This window comes from Chiroxiphia lanceolata, chromosome 4, assembly GCF_009829145.1.
Source record: "Chiroxiphia lanceolata isolate bChiLan1 chromosome 4, bChiLan1.pri, whole genome shotgun sequence".
Classification (NCBI taxonomy): domain Eukaryota; kingdom Metazoa; phylum Chordata; class Aves; order Passeriformes; family Pipridae; genus Chiroxiphia; species Chiroxiphia lanceolata.
In genome coordinates this window covers 75034991-75062790 of record NC_045640.1, presented here as the reverse complement: position 1 = coordinate 75062790, position 27800 = coordinate 75034991, and the positions used below count along the sequence as shown (strand labels likewise).

General features: G+C 45.1%; 1 protein-coding gene and 1 long non-coding RNA gene across 10 annotated transcripts in view; one reads left to right on the top strand and one right to left on the bottom strand.

Moving 5' to 3' along the window:
- LOC116785722 overlaps nucleotides 1-17161 on the top strand; it is a 68891-nt gene extending 51730 nt beyond the window's left edge. The window contains exons 9-11 of the long non-coding RNA XR_004356668.1: nucleotides 11284-11375; nucleotides 16299-16430; nucleotides 16944-17161. This is a non-coding gene — a long non-coding RNA (uncharacterized LOC116785722). The remainder of the gene's footprint in view (nucleotides 1-11283; nucleotides 11376-16298; nucleotides 16431-16943) is intronic.
- On the bottom strand, nucleotides 1096-26586 carry USO1 (USO1 vesicle transport factor). Of its 9 annotated transcripts, none has more exons than XM_032685543.1 (26): nucleotides 26451-26586; nucleotides 26151-26237; nucleotides 25967-26031; nucleotides 21758-21837; nucleotides 20771-20782; nucleotides 18335-18435; nucleotides 17348-17450; nucleotides 17135-17190; nucleotides 16758-16878; nucleotides 15223-15401; nucleotides 14636-14776; nucleotides 13790-13878; nucleotides 13124-13278; nucleotides 12667-12878; nucleotides 11824-11844; nucleotides 9988-10098; nucleotides 9215-9333; nucleotides 8837-9018; nucleotides 7833-7954; nucleotides 6978-7116; nucleotides 6080-6243; nucleotides 5389-5478; nucleotides 4539-4625; nucleotides 3066-3164; nucleotides 2414-2629; nucleotides 1100-2022 (listed from the first exon to the last, which is right to left on the bottom strand). In XM_032685543.1, the coding sequence occupies exons 1-26, from the start codon at nucleotides 26514-26516 to the stop codon at nucleotides 1945-1947; spliced, it is 2895 nt and encodes a 964-aa protein (XP_032541434.1). In that variant the 5' UTR covers nucleotides 26517-26586; the 3' UTR covers nucleotides 1100-1944. The 9 variants fall into 9 exon arrangements, with proteins under 9 accessions (XP_032541439.1, XP_032541441.1, XP_032541434.1 ...); XM_032685545.1 differs by having other exon boundaries at nucleotides 4545-4625; XM_032685544.1 differs by having other exon boundaries at nucleotides 12667-12872.
- Nucleotides 26587-27800: the final 1214 nt, after the last annotated feature.

Below are 27800 nucleotides of genomic sequence, written 5' to 3'. Positions count from 1 at the left end.
CTGCAGAGAACGGCAACACAAACCATGTTGTAGCATCCCACCTTTTGGGGAGGGCACTGATCGGGGTCAGGCCACACCATCCCTCACGTGCCTTCTGCTTTCACATACTGAGGCTGAGTTTATTTTTTGCGTGATTTTGTCTCATCATGCAAGGAAAAGGTTCCTTTACCTTTTCCCATCTGCCTTTCTCCATCCCCCTTCCCTGTTTCTCTAGAGGCCCACGTGCCTCCTCAGGTACGATCTGACCAACTTGCAGGAGTATCCGCTCATTCTGCCCTCAGCATTTGCAGAGACTCGCAGAACAGCTCCCAGAAGTCAATAAAGTAAAAGCAGCTGGGGCAGTGTGAAAGGTGTGGAGAGCAGACTGCAAGGTCACAGGTCACCCAAGAGGACACAGGGAGGGAGGAGCAATGTCCCCACTGGTCCAACCCCACAGGGCACATCAGCTTTCCAGGTTTGCCATACACAACAAAGCCAAATACACAACTGACACCACTCCTCCTCCACTGGCCCCTTTGCTCTCTCCTGCAGGATCCAACGCTTCCAAAGAAAAGCAGCCTCATGGGACAGCTGACAGCAACGGGGAAGAGGTCCAAGCAGGGATAGGCAGACTCTCACCAGCTCCCTGGGTGTGGCACTGCTGGTAGTGCTTGCTGGACACCTGGGTACTGAAGCTGTCACCTCTGCCAGGGCTCTTAAGAAGGGTGTTGGTAAAATTGACTTCCCAAGCCTGGCAGCTGCAGCCCTAGGCACTGCCCACCACTCTTACTGTGCCCCACTTATGCTCAGAGTTGGAGTAAAAACAACATCCCTGCAACACTCATGAGTACCATTTATGTCTGTCTTTCCTGCTGTTCTTCGTATTGGCACCTGATTAGGAAATTATTTTACTTTTAAAAAAGGTCCAAAGAAGTTAAGCACTTACTGAAATCCATAGTGTTCCAAAAATCAAAAAGTGAACCGGGTGTACTCTCTGGACGCAGGTGGAGAGAGCCTCAGGATGGGGTATTTCAGTACTTGCATGTGCCAAAGTGGATGAGTTCTAGACTCTCTTACATGTATTAAAATATATTTTATTAAAACAGGACAAGAGAATAAATGAGGGCAAAGTAGACATACCTATTTTTATTACCAAAAGAAGAATTTGATGCATTTACCATTTTCAGTTTTCTTTTAAAATTTTATCTTTTATTCACTCATGAAGACCGAATAAGTTATATAAATCAGAGCAGTTTTCATTTCCTCAATGAAGTAGTCAACAAGATTTTAACGTCTTATGCTGACGCAGTAGCATGTTAGTTCTTTTCCAAGAGTGTACCGGTCTTGGGTTTCCACAAAGATTCTTCTCCAAAAGGCTCCCTTTCTTGCACAGCTTTTAATGGAAACTCTTCCATGGTACTAGCAGAGCACTGTGGTTCCCCAGGAGGGTCTGAATGGAGCCAGGTCAGGTGTCAAGGCACACACCTGTGTGCAGGTGCACCCCAAGGACCAGCCCCCCAGGCTGGCAGAGGTCACCCCAGCCCTTCTGCCTCCCACTGCTCTTTAGAGGAAGCCTACCCTGAAGCTTCACACTCAAGGTAGGAGCAGCCACTCCATGTGACAGGTGTTAAACCAAATACTTTTGTATTTAATTATAGACAAATGCACAGGACTATCAATGACAATGAACTGAGGCATCAGCATTGTCATGTCCCCGCTTTAAACAGTGTCTAAAGCAACTTCTAAACAAGTACAACTTGGGATATTCATGTAGAACTGAAACGGTGATTTGTTTGCTTTACCTAGTACGAAGGGTTTTCAAACACTCCAGTAACTTGTAACTAGGCCCACGGTTGCCATTTCCCATCTGCTTCCCATAAGCAGATATTTTGCTTTGTATACCAGTAATAGATTTTTCCCCAATAACAACGCAATCTCATTTTCATGGTAACACACAAAAGCATTCTAGTCCTGCTCCTCTTCATCCCCATCCTCATCTTCATCCCCTTGATCTCCAGATTCAATATCATCTTCATCTTCAACCTGAAATTAATAGAAGAGCTGTTGTGAGCAGTAACACCTCTGACTTTATCCAGCCAGCGGAAGGCAAGAGAAATGCTTAGGGAGTGCAGATAAGCTTATAGCTACCCTCAGAGTATCAGCCAGATCAATTAATGCTTCATACATGCAACTGTCATAATGTCACAGTTTTTACTTCTCTGCTAAAGGTGGCTGAGTACTGGGGACAAGAGGCAGGGGTCATCTTTTACTGATGGCTGCCAAATTAAGTTGAGAAAGTAACTCCGGTACATTTAATACCCCTCTGTGCATAGAAAGGGGCCTCACCAGACTTTCTGGATCAAGCTTTGCCATACCCAGACTGGTCAGACCTGCCTCAGACCCAAGAACTCAGTGGCTGCATTCCTTCACGTACCGGTACGCCAAGATCCTTCAATTTGATCTTGAGTGCAGATATCTTCTGATCCTGGTCAGCCAAAAGCACCAGGAGATCATCCTGTTCCTTCTTGGATTCTGCGACTTCTCGCTGCAGTTTGCTCTTCTCATCTTGCAGTATCGCAACTGTACTGCTGGAGGAGTCCAGGTGCTGCTTCAGTGACTCCTTCTCCTCAGAGAGGGCTTTCACTTCACTCTGGCAACAGGAAAAATCCCACACCAGTTACAGCACACACACGGGAACAGCTGTTTCCTAAAACCACCTTCCATACGCTACCTTTAACAGCTCCAACCCACCTTGTGCCTGGTGGCCTTGGTCCTACACACCCCTACCCAAACCATTACCAGGACAAGTACTAACTGGGGCTCCCTTCCACCCAGTCCAACTGCACTGGCCATGCCAGGGTACAGCTCATTCCTAGACTGTCCTTACCAACTCCTTCAAGGCAGACAAGGCCTACATTTCCCAAGGGAAAAACAGAGGAGACATCCAGCTTCCCCTAAGTGGTCTGAGACACAGAGGATGCTAAGGAAACAAAGCACTTCCACCTAAAACCTTTGCTATTGTAGAAGCCCTCCTAACTGAAGGCTGATTATGTAGTGGCTTGGTTTGGTGTTCACCCACTACCAACCTTCAGTTCTTTTATTTCTTGCTCCAGTCGTGCCTCCAATTCAGAGCTGGTTGCTGCTGTTGCACCACTGTCTCCTAACACAGGATCTGCAGTTGCATTCTGTAGACAAGGAATTCACTATCAGTGCCTCACATACCAACACAGTAAGCTAAGATATTACACAGTCATTTTCTCAAAGCATCTTTTCTTTTTATAGCATAGCCAGGGGATGGTCATTATATACAACCCATGCTGCAAGGCATCAGCAAACAGATTTGTGATTGTGGGGTCTCAGTGAACTCATATGCACATGCACATGTTCACACAAAGAGATCACAAGGTGCAAATCTTTATTACATAGAAGCTAGAGTTGAAACAGACTGTTGGGGTTTCTTCTAGGCAGACCCTGTAACAGCCAACCCACTCAGACACTTCTGAAGGGCCAAAGATGCTTTTATTAGATTTAATACCCAAATCTCTGTGTGTGACTACTAAAAAAATAGCACTAGTGAAGCCTCAGCCAGCCCTGCTCAGTTATAATGTCCATAATGTGGCAACTGTCTGTCAGCTACAACGGCCACACAGCACAAATTCCAGACAGTTGCCTTCGCAGTTTTACCACACTTGAGCCAATGCTCCAAGCAAGGGAGGCAGGAGGATGGAGGATGGCAGTGAGGTGGCCTGACAGCTGGTGGCAGCATGGGACACAGACACACCTCTGCCTCGTGAGCACACACGGTCAACACCCGTGCAGTGGCATCTCCCATGAGAGCAGCTGACACTTGTGACTGTAGCAGTGTTCAAAGCCTTCCTCTCTGACCAGCTGTACATTAAACACTTGTCTGGTAGCTGTTTGTGTGGCCCGTGTTCCTGCAGCTTCATCTGTGTAGGGGGCTGTGGAAATGTCTGTAACACTTCCCTACAACATGCTGTTTAAGTTCTGTAGCTCAATGTTCACTTCCTAAAGCTGTTTGCTAGTGCTGAGGACAGTCACATTTATTTAGCTATTCTGTAAGGCCTTACTGGGTTAGCACTCCAGTACCCAGCCAAGGAAAGCTTTGCAGCATTTGGAGGCCTGCACAGACAGATGCACCTCCCATTTGCCATTCAGCTGTACCTCAACTTTCTAGTCAGCATTCTCCAGTGCTTGTAAGAATAATCCCTTCCATGTACATCATATCACAGTTGTGTCTCACAAAACTACTTCCTTTTATTAGACTATAAGCTTAAACCCCCAGTAGTTGGTATTGGCTTTTTTAAAAATACCAAGGAACAGTGCCCTCACAGGGCACTAACATGACTACCAGACCCCTCTATTCTCATGAGGTTTGTCTCAGTAACTCATTATTGGATTTAAAACACTGCTGGAATCACTTGATGTGTATTCTTAAAACAAGACTGGTTTAGGACAGAAGCTACAGACACTGCAAGCAGCAAGGCAGGTCTTGAAGATTTAGTCCCCAGTAAAAACAGAAGCAACTTGTGCACTGGTACCATTACTTGTAGCTTTTGATTCTCCATCTGAAGCTTGGAGATTTCTGCAGCCTGTAGTTGCATCTGACTCCTGAGCACTTCTAATTCCTTTGGGAAACAGACAAAAACTTAAGGTTAATTTGATAAAGCAAGGTAGTTATTCACATGATATTTTTCTCAAGTTCAATGCTACCAGACTCACTGCCCCACACTAGCATATATGAGAGGAAAGCTGCCTCCCTCTCAATGGGAGCACAGCAACCATTTCCCTAGGAGACCAAACTAGACTACTTTCTACCCTGCTCTTACAAACCCCTTTCTCTGCAATGCCCAACCAAGGCACCTGTCTGAGCCCCAGTCATGTTTATCAAGGTGTTTCACACCACCTCCACTCCCATGAGCATCTTCTGTCCATTATCCCTCTCAGAACACAAACCCACTATGACTTACTAATCCAGGCATAATTATTTCTGTGATCAGACAAACTCTGCCAGGTATTTTTTTGAACAACAGCTACCTTAAATTCCTGGATCTGCAGTCATTTAAACACTTAGTCTGTGCTGTAGATCTAATGCCTGGAAATTTCCATAGCTACATTTAAACATATGCTTTGCAGTGGATAAACACATTCTGCAAGTCTGACAAGTCAAGTGTCTTGTCCTGCCTGTAACCTGCTTAATGAAAACTGATTTTTTTTTTTTGGATGCATAACCTTGATGCTCTAAGATTAGGACCATCATTACAAAGACAGATGATTAAAAACAGCAACACATTCAAGAATCAGTGCTCCTCCCTGAAGGGTGACAAAGCTCCCTTCCCATCCCAAGCTACCCCTGTTCAGCCCAGGTTTGCTGAAATGCCACAAGTTCACCTTCTGCAGCTCACTACTGTGCTCCAAGCCACCAGATTTGATGGTCTGTGAAGACTGCTCTGTGGTTCCCATTTCCAACTGGGAAGAATTCTGTAAGAGCAACACAAAAATCAGCCTTAGAATGAAAACCCTAAATATAGTCATGTTGTCAGGAAAAAAAAAAAAAGCAAGCAAAGTGTTCTTGCATGATCAAAACTCCCAGCAGAGAAGCTGCAAATAGACTCAGAAAGGCACATCAAAGCTCTCTGGTGACATGAGAGCAGCTGAATGGTCTGCATTCAGAGGGGCCTCAGCTCCTCTAAGGTGGGTGCAAAAGCACCCCTCCCCAGTGCAGATGCAGGAGACATGCACCACTAAAAGCAGCATCTGTCAGCCTGCACTGACAGGCAGGCCACCAGGAGCAGGTCTGGGGCATTACCCCCACTAAGCTCCTAGGAGATGCCCACCCTTTTTCCCCAGCCAAACCACACTAAAACTACTGATTCTAAAGCTGCACACATTTCTCATGCCAACAGTGTGAAGCAGCAGAGGCTCTGCTCAAGCCATCTCCTACCACATTCCCTCTTTCCAGCATGCCATTAGTCAGGATAGCTTGGCTGCCACCACCATGAGGACATGCACAGCTTCAGGCAAGTTACACTTGGAACCCGGAACTGGCAGCTGGATTGAGTTCTGCTGAGACAGCACTTACTAGTATTTCTATCACAGAATCCTTTTCCCTTAACTGCCCTTGCAGCAGTTCATGCTTGTTTTTCCATTCTTCCAGCTCCTCTTTCAACTTGCTCACTTCTTCTGTCTGAATGCCATTCATCTGGAACATGTCACTGTGGGAATTATGATGCTGGGTGTCCTTTCCTAAGGAACAGGAGTTTACAAAGATCAAACAAACATCATTATAAAGTTGGCTTCAAACACACCACGAAGTCCTTACTGCCTGTCCCCCTTCTGCCCCACAGGGCAATACAAGCCATTCTAACTCAAGAAGCAAAGCACAGTATGTAAGAATTCTTTACTAATAATAGAAGTACAAGATAAAGAGCTCTAATTTGCCATTCCTTCAGGTATTTATGCTGCTTCAGCCATTCAGTCCATCCAAAGTAAGGCCATGACAAATTCTATAGAGGGAAGATAATTGTTTCCAATCATAGATAATTTAGAGTTTTTTCAAATAATGTCATAACCAGCTTATCAGGCATCTTGACCTTGGAATCAACTGGAACATACTGCCCTGATTTAAACACTCAGCAATTTCTCTAGTGACAGCAACAGGTTTCACCTTGCACATCTGCCCTACTGACATCTTCCCCAACTCCGCTTTCATTCCAGATCCAAACTTCAGCACACTCTGTGGTCCACCTGTTCCTGTTCTGAGCCTGAACAGGCAGTGACTGGTTTGGATTAACCTGAAGCAGAGCAGAGGCAGCCTCTCCCAGCAGCTCCATGCTAGCCACAGTTCCCCAACAGACAGGTCTGCTGGAGCTCTGCTGCAGCTTGCCAGAAGTCACACAACATCCCAGCACAAGGCAGACTTCATATATGATTTTATATCATTCCTCCTAATATTTTACATTATTCTTCATGAAGCCTACCTAGCTGTACTTTGAGGAGATTGTACTGGTCCTTATGCTGTTGGATCTGGGACACTTGCTGTGTGACAGTTGCCTGGAGCTGTTCATTCTGAGATGTTAAAGTGTTGATTCGTTGCTTTAGTTCTTCAAGCTCCTGGTCCTGTGAAAGGAAAAAAAAGAACACTTAGAACTAATAACATGTCTCAAAACAATCCTGTCAGGAAGGTGAATAAAGACAAAAAAGCCTTAACAGGACCTGCACTTTAGTCCACTTCAAGAACCTTTAAAGAAGTCACAGCAACTGCAGACATGCCATGTTCACTAGAGCTTCACTGACAGTTCAGAAGTGCCCCTGAGTTCCACATGTCCCCTAGACCCTCATCCCTAAACTCAACACCTGCTTTCAGTTTAAGTTCATTACCTTTGTTCCTCTACTTGCTGCAGCAACCACACAGTTGAACTACCACTGGAAAAAAGGTTTTGAGAGTCCACCCATAGTAGGTATAATACTCTAACTACACCAACAAACCACTTCTTCCTTCAGCCCCATTTCATCTGTCACCTTTCCAAAGGTGAGAGCACAGAATTAAGAACTGCATCTCTGAGGGGATGCAAGTACTCCAGTTACTCATTTGAGAAGAAATGCTTCAACACAAGAACAGATGCCTCTCAAGAAAAAAAGAAAATTAACTTATCCAGTGTTCTAAACACTGACATTTCAGTTAAACCAAGGCAGAAGTGTTTTTAGAAGTGTTTATGCATTGCAAGATTCCTTGTCACTTGTTTTGGAACAGAGTATCAAACTGCACTGCACTGCCTCTGGAAGACAAAACAAAGAACTTGTAAGGGCACATGTACAGGGTAATGCCCTCTTACCTGCTCCCTAATGACTTTTTTGTAGTGAGTCACAATGTTGTCATGCTGTTCCAGTGTCTTCTTCACCTCCTCCTCCTTTTTATCCTCCTCGCTGGACTTGTAAATAGCTTTACTTATAACACCTGTCAAAAACAGTCTTTGTCAATTAGAGCCCAGTTCAATTTTTTTGGTCTTCAAAAGAGTCCCAAAACCTCACACTTTGAGTTCATGGCTTGATAAACTCAACCTGCACATTAAAAAAAGCAAAGGTTTAATAGCAAGTGGAGATTTCTTTATTGCAGTGTTTGCACACTTACTGCTTTACTTGGTTTCAGATAAGTAAATGGGTGCTTTGAGTCCGTCCTATCAGAAAATTTGTTTTACTTGCACTATGTCTGCACTATAACTGCAGCCCAAGTGGTTGTACAATAAGTGCAAGACTCTGAACTACAGTGGCAAAAGGCAAATCAAACTGCTTGGGCAAACCCATATTTACAGTTGCTGCTTTAAGGCTTTTTCCTTCTCTAGTCTGAGGTATAAGTACTATATTAATAAACAGGACACCAGTTACATGTTAAGAACAATGACAACCTGTCTATTCTGTGATGGACAGAAAAGACTAAAGCAAGTGTCCATCATGTCCTAGCAAGTCAGGAAATTCAGCATTAAGTTTTCTTAATGAAACAGTTGGAAATGACCAGTATTTGGATTGTGTATTTACACAAATCAAGCCTTTGTGATCATCACATGTGCTCAATACTTCAGTTTCCATGTGAGCACAGGTAAACACCTCCTGGCCAGTGTGGTAACTCCCAGAAACTATTAAGAATCATTTCATCTAACAACATCAAGTAATCCAGTTCAAGTATTTTTACTGAATGCTAACTGCAAGCTCAGATATATGGTGACTTCCAGCTATTCCTGTAGCCTTTTTGTGTCATCACAGTACTTTAAGATAGTTACATTCAGCACATTTGGTAGCCACCAGCTCATCACAAACTAGAGAAATGAGTGCAACATCTCACCTTCCAATTCCTTTACCAGCTTGGTGAATTCATGGTCAAACATCATGTGGTCTGGGCTAGAGAAACTAGGTTGGGGCTTCTGAGCAGCTCTGGAGTAAAGTTCATGTTTGCTAATGAAGCCAAGCTTCTCAATGAAGTTCTCCCTACCAATCCTCTTCTCAATCAGCTGCTTCAGCTTCTCTCTAAAAGCAAGAGACAAATCAATCCCAGTGCAACAACTGAGAAGTGAACCCCTCATTCCCTCATGGCAGGTTTTGCAGTTGCAACTCTTATCCATCTCAACCCCACTGCCCTGTCCCAGTTAAAAGCCTCTTAAACCCCCACCTGCCACTCACAGAACCTTTCCCTACAGTCCTTTTATTCCTACATCATACTTACTTCCTATAATTCTCCAGGGAATTGTCATTGTAGTAGATGGAAATGCCAAGCAAAAGTGCACACAGGCCTTGGACGAGCTGCTCCTCTTCTCCCAGGTTCTCAGCTATCTGCCCTGTGAGCTAGAGCTCTTGTTAAGGATATTGGACATATTTCAGGATCACAGCACATGCAGTGAGTTTCTCCCTGTATACATTCCCATTTATTTTCACACGTAAGGCCAAGTTTGACTAAGAATTAGACAGAAGAGCTGGTAAAACCCTTGCAAAGTTAACTCCTGTTTTGAAGGACTTGGATAATCAGTGGTTTCTCTGGAAGTTCTCAGTAACTGTTTAACCCAAGAGATTTAGTTGTTTCAAAACTAAAGACTTGCAGTGTAGATAAGGTGACAATTTAGCCTTACAGACTTCAGTATTTTTTTCCTGAAAAGCAAAGACAGAATTTCTTCTTCAACACAAGTATGAACACTCTTCCTGCCACTTGAGTACGAGCTTAATTCACACTAAAATCATCACTGGGCTTGTTGCAGTAACACCCCCCTTGGCTGGCCAGCTGTGGTGCTTTTCCACTGCACTATGGTATGTGCATCCTACAGACAGGGCAGGGTATGCAGAGCACTGGCAACAAAAGGCTCATTTTGTCTCTTGGTCTGGTCCATTTTCTTTCATGTAATGCAGAATCCCTGTAAACTCATCTAGACAAACCTTTGACTTGAAAATGAATAATCCAGGTAATGTCTGGGCAAGGGGTTCTATCCACAAGCAGGTCAAGGATACAAAAGGTACATTGGCTGGATTGTGAAGGAAGTGGGTGACAGCAATGGAGCAGTTGCTCAGCCAAGTGCAAAGCAACATCAGTAGTCCAACCCTGGTCTGCACTTTGCTGCCCTGCAAAGAATAAAACTTCCCATCATCACCTTTACACAGTGGATGACTAAAAAAAAAAAAACCGAACAAAAACCAACCCTGTACTGGATCAGAACTCACCTACTTCCACCTCATCATTTTAAAAGCAAGTCATGTCTTTAAAAACCACCCATTCTTTAGCTATTCTGGCAACAGCTTTAGTGCTTGGATCAAACAGAGATTAAACCATTCATATTGAACTGTCGTCAGAGCACACCAGCAAGCAACACATATGTGAAAAATGATTCAAGGCAAGTTAGCACCAATATGAAGTCATAACACATTAGTTCTGCATTTGTAATGAAAACAAGGGTGACACAAAGGAACATACACACAATGCCTGTAAAGAAGGAACAAGGTGTACATGTAGTCAGGTAAGGATTCCCTGGAAGAGATGTATCACCAAGACTTGCCCTGCTGACTTAAAACTGCCAAGTGTTCCTATTATTTTCTAGGTCAAAGAAAGATAATACTGGAGTGGCTTTCAGTTCTGACAGGAATGCTAACTGCAGTACTTTATTTTTGTCCACTTGAGAAAATTCGGTTTTGTCTCCAAATTGACTACTTCTGTCTCTGCTGCAGGGTCTTGGGCCCAGCTGTGCTAAAACAGGCATCCATCTCTTCCAACAGTCAATAGTCATATGGAAGCAAAAGTGCTCCCTCACTTCCATCTCCAAATACTGGCTCTGATTGGCCCAGCACTATTAACCAGTCCATACTGGGAATAACCCCTGGAACTGGCAGTGTCGCCCTACAGCACGTGGGCACACCTCAAGCTTCTTGAGAACACTGGCACACACCCTTAACTCAGAAACATGGAACTACTTTTGTTTACATGGAATTACTAAGTGCAGCACTTGGAGCACACAATTTATGCTGGAAGCAGCTGCAAACCACATTTATTCTCATGCACTGCTTCCTATTCTGAGGTCAAATTGATGTGCTCTGTCTAAGGATTTTCACACAGTGCCAAACATCCTCTATAAACAACAGCTATTTTCTAGGCACACCGTGGTAACACCCACTCAGAGATGACAGCGCTCCATGGCTGCTGTTCTACAGTTCAGGCTTGAGAACACAACCCCAATCCCTCAGGACAGCTGTGATCAACAGAGTAAATGAAACTATTCCACAGCAGCAATAATTTTTTTGTGCTTCAATTAACAGCCTGGAAGTCAAACAACTCTTCAGGGGTCATTTGCTCAGAACGAGAACCCAGCTATTCAGGACCAGTAGAGCCAAGGTTAAAGTATCTGCTGGTAAGTAGAACACACCCCATGTCTGGAAGGCAGGTTAAACAGCTTTTCCTTCAGCAGCCAGGACACCAGCAGCATGTTCCCACTTCAGATGGTCCCAGCTGTTTGCTACAGGCCAGTCAGAAAACAGCATTCCCAACAGTTTTAGTTTTCCTTACAAGAAAGCACATCTGTTACATGAACAGATGGTCCATGAGTCCACCCCAAGGCAAAAAAAGCACCCGTGCTGCCCTGTATCCCATAGTTCTGTGGAGCACCCCCCGAGAATCCCCTGGAGACACAAGGAGTTTGTTATGCCACGGAAAACCCAAACCCACTGCAACACAAAGCTGTAAGTGGAAACACAAAAAAAAAAAAGCAGTTAAAGAAAACCTCCCCAGCAAACCCCAGACAAGAGGGAAAGGCCTGCTTTTGGCAAGAAAATGCCCAAGCTGTGCCAAAAAATACATACCCGTCTGTCGATCTTATCACCCTGCAAGTTACACACACATTACTGGAGAACCTTCAAGTGGAACACAGTTCAGACACATCCCCCCCAGTCTGAGTCCCTTCTATTATTTAGGACTGAAGAGCCTAAAGCAGTTTTACTGACTCAAATTTACCATACGCAAAAATGCCAGGAAGAAGATAAAAATGAGTACTGGTTCTTTTCAGCTACAGCAGCTGAAAGAAGTCACATGAAGGAATTCAAAATTCCAGCCATTATCTGCACTTGCAGGAAAAGTCTAAGTACCACCAGAATAAGTAGCTCCTTACTATTCCACATGCTTTTTCCCCCCAGATGGTTCTAACAGAGGGGAATGTCACAAGGAGGTATGGGCTAGAAGGGGAACTTCACTCACTGGCCATTTGCCAGGCCAGGTATTGAGATGCTGAACAAGTTCAAAAAAAAGCTTTTAGCCTTTCATAGCAAAGCCAACAATCAATACATGAGAGCCTGTTGTTATCATGATGTTTCTAGTTAGCAGACCCAGGTTAAATACCAAACAGGCACTTCTTGAGCACAAAAACACCATCACTGGGGATTCTGCCAGTTGGCCTTATCTCTTAAGTCAAGTTTTGGGGCTGGATACTTCAGGGCACCTGAGAGCAGGTAGCCACGTGATGAAAAAGCAAGATTTGCTGCTATTCTCCTCCCTGTGAAGCACAGAGTGCTTTAAGCAGTGCTTAAAAATCATCTGCAAAAGACAACCCTCATCATTATGCCACCCGTGTCCCCGCAATGCCCCTGCCCAGGAGCTGCATTCCCCAGGACACCCAGAGCTGTACCCCAGGGGTGCAGGCAGAGTCGTACCTGGGAGAGGATGTTGGTGCACTGCTGCAGCAGGGACACGGGCGGGTTGCCAATGCTGGTTGCCAGCTGGACCCTCAGCAGCTGCTCTTTGAGAGTGGCATTCTCCTGCAGGGCATGGGCCAGGGCCACGGCAGCACACCAGTTGGACAGGGAATCCGTGGAGAAGAGGCCCCCGCAGAGCAGCTGACCCGCCGAGACAGAGTTACCTGTAGCTACCAGAGAGGCCAAGAGATTAAAACAAGCCACAGAACCAGCCAAGTATTTAGGACAGCACAGACTTTAAACCCAGGAGGAAAACAAACAAACAAACAAACAAGGTTTTAGAGCAGTCCTAAGCCAAGCTGCCTTGCCTGGATCAGACACTGAACAGCAGGTACTAACTCCCCCCAGGAGAGCAGCTGGTGCATTAGCACAGTGCCAGCTCAGGGCTCCCTGCAGCCATGTGGGCCTGCCCTACCGTCAATGGTGGATGGCAGGAGGGTGGACACAATCTCTCCTTGGCCTTTTTGGTTTTTGTAGAGGAAGCACTGGAAGCAGTAGAGAACAGCACAGCGTAGCACGAAGGGCTGCCTCTCGTTCACCATGGACATCAGCAGAACTACAATGGCAGGCCTGTAGGAAAAGGAAGGCAAAGCCATCATAACAAAAGCTGTGAATGCAGACAACCACAGCTACAATTTGAAGGGTGTTCTACAGGTAAGGAAAGATATCTTGGCCTACCACTGCATCTATAGCCATTTTAAACAACAGCATTAAAATACCAGGTGTTACTCAAGTATTTCAGTTACTTAAAACACAGAATAGCAGATAGATTATCCATCTTCCTTGCCTCCAAATGCTCTTGTAGACTGTCCTCTGGCTGACAGGGGCAGCTGATCCAATCCAGGAATTTCTCTGTTATTGCTCATTCAGTTTTCAGGTGCCACCAAACATGAATTCTAGGTCTCGTCTCTGTACAAACACACCTGACACCTTCATGCTGTACCCAATACACCCCACATGAACTTCAAGGTATTGCTCCAGAGCCTAATTCCAGCTCTGAATTTAAACAGTCCTTTGTATTAGACTGTCATGGCCCATACCAATACACTACTACCAGAGTTAAACACTTTTCTTCCCCTACCTTGGTGGATTAGAAGGTGCATTTACAGAGGCAAAGTAGTCTTGATTAGTCTGGCATCCTCGGATGACCTCTGATACAGTATTAATGGTCTAGGGAAAGGGCAGAGAGAAAAGTAAAAGAGATATTGAAGTGTGAGCCATAATCTACCACCTAGATCACTTCAAGTTGTTCAGCCTGACCCTGACAGCTCAGTATGTAAAGGCACACACCAAGCCTCAGCACAGATCAATTCAGAAAAACCACTGCACATGAAATCAAAGCATTTAGGAGTTGTGAAACACTCAGCTGAGGTTAAGGGACAAAGAGCTCAGGGGGCTCTACCACACCCAGTCACCTCCAACTTAACTTTCTCTGCCAGATCAGTTTGGCTGTGCCAGCCAGTTAAACTGGACACTTTAAAAAACTGAAAAGGTGAAACCTTTTAGGAAACAAAAAACTGCAACAGAGTAACCAGCCCACACTCAATCCACTGCTGACAGGGCTTTCTAGAACCTAGAATTCCTCGTTATTGGAAGTCTGCCAAATAAGAACACTTGAAGACTCTCACAAGAGAAACAATAAAAAACCCACCCCCAAACCAGGAAAACACAGATCAATTCAGCTGCTCTGGGATATGCTGAAATCCAGCAGAAAAAGTAAGCAAATCCAAATCCTTTCTGCTTGCAGAACACCATGTAAGTGACTCTCCCATTTGTGCTGCCTACAGAGGAAGCTGATATGTCTGGCATCTGAAATACTTGCTTAGCAAATATTCAGTTTGTCTCTGCAGCAACTGGTTCTCCCTGTAGACTGCTGTTACCACCCCTCTGCTTGCCCCCATCCCTACATCCATTTGCCCCCTCTTACCTCTGTCAGGATGTCGGCAGGAACCCCAGTTGCCATGAGGATTGTGCAGAGCTGCTGTAACAGCCCACAGTGGAACATGGCCTTCTGACAGCTGCTTGTGGCACCAGGAGGGTTGGTGGGAGACACCAGCACCCGCACAAGCTGGAAAAAAGGGAAACATTTCCACGTGAGGAGAGCCCGAGACATTCTGAAATGCAAAACCAAGCTCATTTGAGGTTTATCATGAAATAGAATTGCTCCTCAAAATGGAGACTGGAGAAAAACAGAATGTTCATCTCATTGCTACCTATGGCTGCTTCATTTTGAGTTCCATACAGGGGGGATTCTTTACACAGAACATCCCTGATTATGTTTTGATCTTAACTCACTGCTGCAGCTCAGGTCACATGAAGCTGTGTGATATACCAGCCATTACAGGTCCACCTTTGGCAATGTTGGTGCTGAAAGCAGCACAGCTCATGAGCATTGGCAGCTAATTCTGAGCTAAAGGGAACACATGGGTCTCACAGCTGTGATATGACACTTCACCACAAGGGAGCTGACAAGGTGCTGGCATTGGTGCTTAGGAGTTAGGGGAAGGGTTTTACCTGCAGCATTAGGTGAAGATTAGTTACTTTCTGTGCAGACCACCCACAGTTGTCATCTCCCACCTCAAACCAAGGCTTCATACGCTGAATGTAGGAACCTTCTTTGAAGAAGTTCTGATTGGAATTATTATTCTTCAGCAAGTTTTGTAAGAGGAGGAGACAGTCTTCCACCACTATTCCTGATGAGATAAAAAAAATAAAAATAAAAGTACAAGTGAAGAGATGGAAGCAAACTAGTTTCCCCTTGCAGGCAGGATGTGTTGGGTAGAACAGAGCACACACTTCTGAGCTCTTCATTCTGAACACATATTACACTTGGATCAAGAACTGGGAACCTCAAACTAAGAAAGTAATCCAAGGACACTCTAAATTAAACACATGGATGTTGATCCAGCATATTTCCAAGGAAATCATAGTTGTTTTTCTTCCACAAGTCCAGGGCAAATTTCCAAAGCATATACAGCTTATTAGTCAAGTAGGTAGGAATGGGTAAGACCTAAAACAAAACCTCACCATCACTCTGTGTCCTGAAGTTCACCTACTTGAGTGTCAGACTACACTGTCTCCATCATATGCACTCAAATCAAGTTCCTCCTGAACTGCATTGTGGTTCCAAGGCAGCAGTTTCTTCCTGGGTTACACATTCATTCTCTTCAATCACTGGCTACATCTTCAACTCATTTCAAAGCTACTTTCTAGTTTGTGTTACCCTCAGATAGAGGTTCCTCCTATCAGAGGAACAGATATGTGAGGGGGAAAGCAGAGAAGTTTTAGCACTTAGGAGTTTACATACCAAGTCTCCTAAAATAATTAACTGCCTAAAAATAGCAGCTTTAAATCAAAGGTTTGCTTAATATTTCCATGCCAACATACCTGGAATAACTGAGCTGGAAGAGAAGCATTAGCTGCTCCTGCAGCCCACAAAAAGGTCATCAACAGCAGCCTGTCATGTTACTGAAATAGACTGTGTAGTAAACTACAACTGATGGTAAACTCATTGTGTGTTGCTAGTAAAAAAAGAGTCCCAAAGTGCTGCACTATTCTTGCTCGTACTTTTTTATCTTTTATCCCAACAGGTAAATCACTTGGCAAGGAGTTGACCAGAAAACTGAAGTTATTAGAGCAGCTGAAGGAACTCAGCAAGCTGTTACCTCCAGCCACTCCAAGCATCCAAGGATCTCACAGGAGGAATGCAGATGCTTAATTCTGTAAGTGACAAATGCAGCACACACATCTGACACTGCCATTCCAAGCACATACATTCCCAGGCCTAAGCCAGGCAAGAACACATTAACTCATTCACACGTACTCAGAGAGGCTGGCTGATGTTTTATCTGTTTTATCACTTTTCAGAAGACACTGAAGCCCTGCTACTTGGTCCATCTGGTTTTGCTTGGTTTGTTACAACCAGTGTAAGTTTTGCTCCTTCTACCCACTGACCCAGGTCCGATTACCCACTGTAGGTAGGGGTAAACCTAATGTAAACATCCCCTAATAGTTGGTGCAGAAGCACAAGACCAAGTCTTAGACTTTACCTCCATCGCTGTTTCCTTCCTCTGTTATGATATCCAGAAGTCTCTCAAAGGCATTTTCAAAGGCAACAATTTTCTGTATGGCTGCATTACTTTTGGTCAACTGCTGTAACAACAAGACTCCCTTGACAGGAGGGGGAGAGGAAAAATACAGCTTAGTTTTTCCAGAACTCCACTGCTTTTCCCAAGTCACAGCTCTCAGAAGGATGCTGAATGAACAGCATAATCCTCAGCCAGGACCATAAGCCTAGACTTCATGCCCTGCAAGTCAGCACATCTCAAACCCCACCAAGGACACCAGGCAGTGGTTCCCTCATGGACAACACAGCAGATGCCAAGTGGCCACACAGAACAAAGGGGTAAGTTCCTTCTGTACTTACATCATTCCGTATCACCTCCCTAGAGTCTGCCAGTAAATCCATCAGTCTGGAAACACCTGCAAGAAACACACTTTTTTATAAGTAGCATTAAAAGGTGCAGCTTGTTTGTGCTGGGGGTCTTCAAGATCCCTTGCTCAAGACTCCTCTAAGCCCTCTGCCATGTTTGCTGAGCTTCCAGCTCCAAGGTTATCAGCAGTGAATTCAACCACTCACCCATGGGGCTGACAAGAATGATCTGCTGCACTTGGGGGCCTTGCTGCTTTAAAAGAGATGTAAGTAGCTTCACTCCAGGCCAACGGACATGGAAATCAAATTCCTGCAGAGATGGAGAGGAGAACACTAAGGAATCCATCCCTCAGTATTTAACTCAGATACACTGACAGATGCTTAATACTGCTGAAAGCCTAACATGGCTTCCATGTGGGAAAAGCACAGTATCATACTGAAGTTGGATTACCAAGGAAAAAAAAAAAAAAAAAAGGTATTCGTGTTGCTCTCTTCAAGCATAATACTTTTAGTTTAGGAACAAAATTTAACAGCTGCAAGTGAAGAGGCAATTCTGGAGGATAAAACCATTGGAAAATGAGTTAAACATACCGTGCTGCAGGAAAGCAGTCACCCTTTCCACTTGAACTGCATCTCAGACACTACTGTCTCATGATCATTTAATTATCTCAAAAATTATCCTTGCACAAGTCACAGCTGCTGCTGTTTGGGGAGCAATAATTTTTATTGTTTCTAATCAAGTATCTAAAACCCTTTCCCAAGTAACAGGATAAGAGGACATGGACTCAAGGTGCACCAGGGGAGGTTTAGATTATTAGCTATTAGGGAAAATTTCACCACTGAAAAGGTGGTGAGGCATTCAACAGGCTGCCCAGGGCTGTGGTGGAGTCACCACCCCTGGAAGTGTTCAGAAACGTGTGGATGTGGCACTCTGGGACACGGTTTAGCAGTGAACATGGTGGTGCTGGGTTAACAGTTGACTCCACAATCTTAAGAGGTTTCTCCAACCTCAGAGATGCTGTGATTCTATTCAGTGTTACCCTGCTTGAAAAGCTGCACTAATGGTGTTCATCCAGGTCAGTCCTGAGTCCCCTCCAACCCCACAGTCACTAGTTGCCAGCACACTTCACACAGGCCTCACTAGGAGGACAAAACCATGGCTCTCTCCAGCCCAGGTACAACACTGTTACTCACCTCTACAAGAGTCAACAGCAGAGTGACATTTTCTTGCTGTTTAATGAAAATCTCTGTGAACTGACTTCCCAAATCATCAACTTGTTTTGCTGAGTTTTCTTCTGTAATCGTAAAAAACAACGTATTACAACACAATTGGAACAACTTCAGCAGCTGTGATTTTTATTCTTATTAAAATAAGGCCAGGGGTGACCAAAAGACTTTGAGTCACTGGTATAATGTTAATGGAATTATTTTCAGGACAAACACCAAAACAAGCTTTTCACAAAAAAAAAAAAAAAACACAACTCCTACATTATTGTAAGAGTAACTTTGAAGTCTCAGAGCAGGACACCCCCATGCAGCTCAACTAATGCAGGAGTACAGCTCCCCACAAGGACCATTCACTGATGTGTGAAAGCAAAGTACACATCACACCACTGCTGCATGAACACAAAGCAAATGCAGAAGTATCCCACAAGGTGACAAAATCATGCAGACACCATCTCTGCACCACTGCTGTTTTTCTAGGCTGAGTAACAATTTACATAACTGTCCCACAAAGCAATGGCATGTAGGCACTACTGCTTGGCACAGTTAGGGAATGTCAGCTGAAAAACTGAGGAAGAGCAACTCTAATCTCAAGGGAAAGAGATTTTTTTATAATATAAATTAACAGAACACAAACAGTAAAGCCAACGAATTTCTGACTAAATCTAAGAGTCTTTGGATTTTTCCTCCTACTTGAAGTGCAGGATTTACAGCCTTATCAAGGAGACATAAACCATTAACAACTGAGCAGGTATAAAAAGGGTCAAAGACCACACACCATCTCCAAGCTCTGCACTTGCTGGGGGATATGGCAAAACCAATCTGGTGTGAAGAACATTAATTAAATTCAATGAACCTAATTCAAACTGTTGGCCATGGTGATTCACTGCAAGGTATCAGTAACATCTACTTGCTAAGGATTTCCAGCACAGCAGAAGTCTTTTGTATGGCCTTCCAGACAGAATAGCTGATCATTTCCCAGGTCATACAGCTGCATTTCCCCCTTCAGCAGACTTAGCAGTACAGAGCTTACAAGAGGGACAGAGAAGCAGCAACACTCTCCTGTAAGTTTCTTGCTGCAAAAACCATGAAATACCACAAAGAAGTGATAGAACAGAGGACAGACTGTGTGCAAAAATAACAGTAGCCTAGGCATGGAGCACCTAGCACAACAAATCCCATAGTGAGCTCTCTGAAGCTGAGGGTCTCAGCAAGTCTGGCACACTCCTGGTTTACATAAATGAAAATAAAAACTCCACATGAGTTCAGCTTCTGCACTTGCTGCTGCAGAGTAAAAGGCAACTCAGTTGGGAATCAGCCAGACATGGATTGCACACACTGTAGTTTGCTGCAAGTCAAGAAGAGAAAGCCCCAAACCCTAAACATTTTACTTTTAAAATTACATCAAAATATCTCATTTTGACTTTTCCATGAGCTGTGACTGATCATCTTGTCCTTTTCCCAAGCTCAGCTGCAAACAGCAGGTGTTTGAACTCTCGATCCCAACTGTTGTCCTTGCACAAGTTCCAGGTGGTAAGGCAAAACCTGAGCAGTATCCACAGCTTGCACAGCCTCTTTCAGCTTGGCTGTACTTGATTTACTCTAGTTCAGGATTCTTCTATGAAAGGGCCAAATCACCTTTTTTCTCTCTCAGCTCTTGCTTTTCTCTGTAAGTATTTCTTCTGCTACATTTAAAGATAAGAGGGAGCTGGACAAAAACAGGCAAAGGCAAACTGTGTCTTTCACTCACATGGATACACCACAGATCTTGCAAACAGCTTTCTACCCATAACTGCTCTTTGAATCTAGACACTCACAGGGTTCTCAAATGAAAGACAAACTTCCATCTGGTAAGATCAGCTCTTAGCAATTCACTAACAAGCAGCACAGCAAACTAGAATTTAATCCCAAAATAAACAGATGAAGTGCATTTTGATAAAATCAGTTTAAAAAAGGAGAATGTGGAAAGAATTAGTGGTGACTTGGAATAGAAGTGAACACTATTTTAACATGCATTGCTTAAAAAAGACACTGTGAAGGATGCTCACGTGCAGCTCGTGCATTTGTGTCCAACTTCAGGGCTTCTTGCAAACAAACCCTGTTCACAGATCTCAGCCCATGAAAATCCTACCAGTTCTGGAGCTGCACACTTTTATGACATCCTTATCAAGAACTTATCATACAATCTGTAGAGATCTGCTGGCATTCAATATGCCAAATCACAGGAGAAATCCAATTGGAAACACTTGAGCTCCAAGGAGTAAGTGTAGAGCAGAAGGCAAAGTGCTTCCCCTGAGCTCCAGTTTGGGTTTTTACAGTGTCCCTTTTAAGTGCCAGCAAGTGTTACTGGTGTGAGTAGCAACTAGGGCTAAAGTGCCATATTCATACAAGTAAAGGTTCTTTTACCTTCAGAGTCATCTGTCAGTGCAGATAAAATAAAAAGAAAGAAGAGACAGGTTTACAAGTTGAACAGCTTTCCACACCACACAACCCATGACAGCATAAGCTCAGGTTTCCCAAACAGCCATCCCAGCTTCCTACAGCAGCCCTGACTCCTTTGGGAAGTTCTTATGGAAGGGGCTGAACCAAACCACCCCTTACTCTTTTAAGAGTAATGATCTCTCACACAACTCCAGTTTGACAATTCTTTGCTCATTTTAAGAGACTGCCAATAACACTCTAGTCTAGTCCATAATCAAAGCCACTACCACAAACATGGATTCACCAGCACTGTAAGACTCTGACCTCGTTCAAAACATCTTTGGTTAAGATCAGGGAACTTGATGAACAAGGAAAAGAAAGGTAAATAAGCCAAGCAACAATCTGACAGTTGTTCAGAATTACATTCATAGGCCTTTGAGACCAGCTTTGATGGCCTAGCAAGAAAGTGGCATGGATTTTCCCAGTCCAGCTGTACAGTGACTGCTTGGACATCTTGGGAAGGACTGGCACAATCACTCTGTAAAGTGCCACAGCAGGGCTGAAAAACATCTTCATACTTACATGGTATCACTATCACAGGTACCTGAGATCTTACATCTCAACATCTCTGTTAAATCATCAGATTGTAGTGTCCCATTTGACAGTAACAGCCAAAATTATCCTTTCACAATAACAAACCATGACTTGATTTCTAACTTACAAGACTAGAAAAAAACCAATTATCCCATTCCAGCCTGACTGCTGTTCACAGAACATAGTTTTTAAAATTAATAAGCAAGAGATCAGTGTTATTTTAATGCAAGCTGCATACAAGATTTTTAGCATTGTCCTAACAGCTACACAGTAACAAAGCAAGTCTCAGCATTAGTAAATCACATTTGATGATGATTTGAAGAAGCCCCAAGGAAAGGAGCCCCACAGTTAATACAACTATTACTACTGAGTGCTTACCTTGCTCCTCCTCTTCTAGGTCATTCGATATTACATTGTAGAGAGTGTCCAAGGCATAGCCAATTATTTCAGAATCTGAACTGCAAATGAAAGAACCACTTTTCTTTAATGACTTATTTCCAGCTACTCTTACAAGATCGCTTTTCTGCCCAGGCAGTTCCCTTTGCAGCTTTAGGTTGCTCCCCCAGGCGAGCCTCAGCAGGTCTGGTGACACAAGATGACCACAGGAAGCTTCCCTGTAGGTGTGTCTTATTTCCTGAGTCACTCCCTCCAACCTGTTCCTCAAGTGTACCAGGAAAAAGCTCTGGGAAGGCTTCAGACCATTTTCCAGGAAGTCACCCAAGGAAGCTGCAGACAAGCTTCAGCACCATCCCAGGATGTCAGCCAGAACCCCAGCCAAAGCTTGGAAGAATGCAGGACCAGCTGTGGATTCTTCCAAACAGGCCAGCCTCTCCAGCTACACCCAGTTATTAAGGGGTTTTGAATTCCAAGCATCCCCATGAAGTTGCAGGGCAGCCTTGCTAACCCCAAAGCATTCGTTCACCTGTTCACACCCAGACCTGCCTCAGGACAGACCTGTTTCTTCTGCATTACCAAGACTAAAGCATCTGTAAACCCTGCACTACAACCAAGACACAGCCAAGAGTCCAGGAGAAGAGTGTAGCCATTTTGCTGCTGCTTGTTTTGTTGCTCTTAAACCAGGAAACAATCAAAGCACAGCTGGTCAAAAAACAAAGGAAAATAAAAGCTAAGATCACAGATGAAGGTACCTCTGGTTGCAAAGACACCTCACAGTACTGGCATGACTTGGCCAAGTATCTAAAAAAGCACCTTGTCAAAAAAGACCTCATGTTGACTTTAAGTGCTAACCTGCACTGTGTAAGGCATACCAAGGGATACCAAGTAAGGCTCCACACCAAAGACAGATTTGCATTTTAAGAGGCTGCTAGGCTGGCTCAGAGCAGAGGCCTGAAAAACCACCTCACCTTTTAATCCATGGAAATGGTCTCACCTAGCAGGTATGATCACATCTCCAGCCTGCTCATGTTTTCCCTGTGTCATGTTAGTTCTTCAATACACTACTACAAAGTCTATGCTTTCCTTTTCATAGCCTTGAAACAGTTCCACATCTATTAACACACAGAAGTTTCCTGGAAACCTGAAAACACCCACCAAGCTGTGGCCTTGCTTTTCCTTTCCACTGTTAAAGAAGTCACAGCAGTTACAAAAGAATAAGCAAATTTAATGTACATGTTTCTGTAGTTGAGAGAGAACACATCACAAAACGAGGACAGCAGCGTCCCCCCTCTGCTGTTCACTGCCTTGCTACATCTGCTGTTCAGCACACACCAAATCTCATGGATTATTCTCTTCAGACTGAAGCTGTCCAGCTTCTCCTCTGGAGTGAAAATCAGTCAAGAAATAACACTTCTATTGTCAGGCATCCATAAAAGATGTAGCCGCTGTGCCGGACTGCTGCATTGCACAGGCCACCTTCCCCATCCTGCCTCTGCCAGTTGGGACTTGACATGGCATTCAACCCAGATGTCAGGGCAGTGCTCCAACTTCACAAACCACAGCAGAGCAGAACCACATGGAAGGGAAGGCACCCATGTATGGGCTGTCCTACACATACATAACTATGGTCTGTGCCTTAGGAAAAACAGCTCTCTTAGGTCCACACATTAGGCTCCAAGCTCTCTCAAATGTCACACTGAATTTCAAAAATCTTCTAATATACAAAGAGACAAAACAGTTAAAGATCAAGCTGGCTTCTCACTCCTGTGCCTTCTCTCACACCAACAGTTCAGTGCTACTGGCCTGTTCTACAGTTAGTGCCAAGTTTTTTTCAAAATAATCCCTGGTGGGATGTAGCAACATCTAGACAGTTCATCAGTAGAAGTCCTCTACCACATCCTACTTTATACTACAAAATAAACATATGGCATAAGAACTCTGGTGTGTGTAAGAGTCTGGAAAATGTAAAGCTGACTCAGGCTCCAGGATGGCTGATGCACAGAGCTGGAACACTAGTCCAAGAAGCCAGTTTGCTAGAGAACAGGATTTAAACACTCAAGCAGGAGACAGAGCTTCAGGCAATCGAAAATTGTTTTAACAAGTAGAATGATGTCTTCCATTTAGGAAATGATATATTGCTGTTCCAGGATAAAGGCTGTAACTAATTTGAAACAACAGCCCAAAATCCGAGGACAGAAATGAGAACAGGACACAAGAAACACCTTCACTTACCAAATTAAACCTTCCGTAATCTTAAACTTCACAGCAACACAGTCAATGTGCACAGCCAGCACGAGTGACTCACATGAAAACAGTGACATGTGAGAAGACACTTTGAGTCAGCCATTGACTTCTCTTTTCTCATCCCATGCAGCTGCACGGCAAAGCAAGTGAACAACAGGTGGTAAAGAGCATTTTCTACTGCTGCAGAAAGCTTTAGGGTGCCTCAGGTGGACACTGGAGAGGTACCAAAGGTCACACACCGAAACAGCAACCACAGCACTGCCCTCTGTCAGCCAACCTGACTCAGTTCGATATGCCTGTCACACTGGGCACAGGGGACAGCTGAGCCTGGGAGTCACTTAACCAGTTATTCAGATGAGCTGGCTTGGATTTGTGTTGAAATAATCCTAAACCCCTCACCTCTACCATCACTGACAGCAAACAGTGCACCCCAGCACCTTTAGCACCAGTACTGGTCAGCCACAGGGCCTACAATGCTCTCTCAAGTAAGCCAGGGCACACAACGTTGGGCTGGCTGACTTGCTAGCAACAGCAAATCAATTTACCAACATCTTGTGGCAGACAGCATTTCTGCAGCTGAAAACCCAAAACAAACATGTATTGAATGGTTTTTCAAGCTGCAGCCTTAGTCACAGAAAACATCTGCAGGGGCCCAGGACACACAAATTCCCGAGGATCAACTGGAGCCCAAAAAGCACAGGAAAGCCTCAAGTCCCTGCCCTGAGGGGTTCCGCTTGGCATCTCAGCCAGGAGATGAGCAGAGCCCCACCTCCCTTCTCCAAGTTCAAATCTGCCCTCAGGAGCAGAGAAGCAGATGAAAGCAAGGCTCCTTAACCTAGTTTTTCTGAAGGGCTTCCCCATCATATCAGTGACAGTTACTCCTATAACCTTCCCTTTCACTGTTTGCACCAGGTCAGACATTCAGTTTTAACTACCCAGGCAGATAAATAACATGGACTCACCTGGGCAGCAGCCCCACACCTTCTTCCCAGCTGGCATAACTGGCTGGGCAAGGAAGGCCTCCACCAGCAGCCTTGAGTTAAGCACTGAAGGGTTTCATGTCCTACATCCATAAATGGAGCGAGAGGCCTCCTTCCAGACACACAACTGCTGCTTTCCTAACTGTCCTTTGTCTTGACATCAAGAGACACACTCCTCCTTCCCATGTATGCACATCTAGGTATTCCACATAAGACCTTAAGGCTGTTTTATATCAGTTTATCAGCTTAATGGTTCAAACCCAGACAGAAAGACTGTCCCAATCCAAGTACTGCAAACAGGTTCCATGTTACAACCTGTGCCTACTATCAAGTACAGCAACGCAATCAGCTGCAGAGATAGCTAACACATTTCAAACACTGGACTCCACAAATACTACATTCTGGTCCACACAGAGCATTGAGACTCATGTCATCTGTCACAGCAGCAGCCCTGGCATCCTGCTCTCCTGTTCACCTGAACCCTTCAGTGTCAGTGCCTGCATTACTACCCAAGGCAGAATTATTCTGCCAATTCATTTTCTAACACAGCAGCAAAAGCACACACCTGATGACTTCATTTACTTCCCCTTAATTGTGTCTGTTTCACCTTTTGCCCGATAACAGGCTGATTTGGGTTATTTCAAAACCTTTTTAATTAAATACATGGTCATTTTGGACTCGCCTTCCCACAGTAGTGAAAAGTAACCACTGAGAAGCATGAAGACACTTTGGTACTACCTTCACTCTTGAGGTGGTGTTTCTGTCCCTCATCCAAGACCCTGGAATTCTGTCCTTATCCCCTCTGAATATGCTCTCATAAACTTCATCATCACAAAAAGCCACTATGACAGGAATTATTAGAAACACAGCTCCCTCCGTGTCTTGTCAGTCCAGAGCACTGATTCCGTACTTGTTGTTTCAGCACAAGGGAGTCCCGTTCCCAGCCAGAGGAGGTTGCAGCACTCACCGGTCTGTCTGGAGAACGTGGATGAGGTGTTCCATGGCCTGTATGCCGACCTCCAACCGGTATTTCTGTTCGGAGAAAACCAGATTTGTCAGCGGTCAAAGCCCGAACACCAAACAAAGCTTCTTTAGTAGTACATGGTAAAGGTACTTTAAATCCCTGCGGCTCCTCGGAAGTTGGCACTTACCTTGGATAACGACTTGAGAGCACGAACAGCGTCCCTCCGGTCATCCAGCAACGTGGACGAAGCCACCCGGTCACAGAGCTTCTGGATCTAGAAAGGTACGTAACACCCGGGCTAAGGCGGCCGGGCAGGACCGCGGGACAGGCTCCCGACACCCGGTCCGGGCTCCGGCACCGCACGGGAGAGGTGCCCCCTTCCCACCCCGCGGCCCCGGGCACACCCCGGGCCTGTCAGCGGGGCCAGCAGCGGCACGGCCGGCGCGGCCCCGCGGGGCTGCCCGGCCCCCCCGGCGAGCCCGCTCACCGTGTCGGCGCCCGAGGGCTGCGGGCCGGCGCTGGGGCCGCCCATGACGCCCCGCAAGAAGTTCATGGCGGCTCGGCCCGGCCCGGTCCGGCCCCGCCGCTCCCGCTCCGCCGCCAACCCCCGCGGAAGCGCCGCCGCGCCTGCGCTGCCACGTGGCGCCGACGCGGCAAGGGCGGGACGGGGCGGGACAGCGGGAACACCGCGGGGCGGCAGCGCTCCTCACGCACCGCCAACGTCGGGAAAACCGGCCATACCGGCACCTCCGGCCCCAGCCAGCGGCAGCTGCGCTCCAGGAGAGATCCCAGCCCTCGGCGCACTTCCCAGCCTTGTCCGGGATCCGCTGCTTGGCCTGCATTTCTCGTTAAGGAAAAAAACAAAACATCCCAAACGGGTGTGAAGAGCAGGGTCAGCTCGCAGAACGTTGTGTACTGGCTCCCAGTGACAAATAGATGTGCAGATGCTGAGGGCATTAGCCTGTCTGAAAAACAAACCCAGCACACCCCTGTAACCCAGTTCCCTGAGACTTCTCAGGGGTCTGTGCATCCACAACAACCCCAAGACTTGGAATTCAGAAGTTGTGATGACTTAAGAGTAGCTATCACTTTTCTATTTTAACTAGGTTTAACCGTAACTCACTCATCTTAGAGAGAAACAGAAGCTTATCCAGATAACACTGATGGCTCAGTCCAAGGCAAGAGCACCAAGTAGTTCATTTTCTTTCAGATGCTGACTTTCCCCACATTGGACACTACCACAGCACTTCCTGGATTCCTGCTGAAGAGCAGCAGCCAAGAACCATCCCTCGAAACCCTTCAGGCACTGCATTCACAAACCAGATCCCAGTCTGATGCTGCTCTCCTGATGGTTACTGGTAGGGTTTGGCAGTGTTTGGTTTATTCTACATATCTAATTAAAGCCATTTTAATTCCAAATACAGTAAATGAGCACAGAAAGCTCCAATTAGGATGATCACTTCCTAAAATTGGTTAATTTCATTCCAGGGAGAAACCCCCTCTTACATCACAATTTAAATCAGGAGCTTCAGGGATTTGGTTTTCCCCAATTAAAGAACAAAATCAATACTTTAATCTGAAATATGCAACTGAAAGAGAACATTTACTCTTTCTATATTCTAAAATAAATAGCTCTCTCCTCTATCTGGAGACAAGCACCAAAAATCAATGTATTAGGTTTAAAAAGATGAAATACCACAGCAATCATTACAAAATATGTCAAGCACTTACCTGAACTTCTAACTGCACTTCTTGTGGCATCAGGAGATGAAGCTCTGAGCACCTCCAGCCCTTCAGGACCCACCCAAATGTCACAGCTGGCCAGTTTTGCTTTTCC

Excerpts from the sequence above, each read along its gene's own strand:
- USO1 (XM_032685543.1), bottom strand. The coding sequence starts at position 26,516 with ATGAACTTCTTGCGGGGCGTCATGGGCGGCCCCAGCGCCGGCCCGCAG. Across the intron at positions 9,019-9,214 it reads TCCCTGGAGAATTATAGGAA|AGAGAAGCTGAAGCAGCTGA; the intron begins GTAAGTATGATG and ends TCTTGCTTTTAG. Across the intron at positions 2,023-2,413 it reads TGAAGGATCTTGGCGTACCG|GTTGAAGATGAAGATGATAT; the intron begins GTACGTGAAGGA and ends TATTAATTTCAG.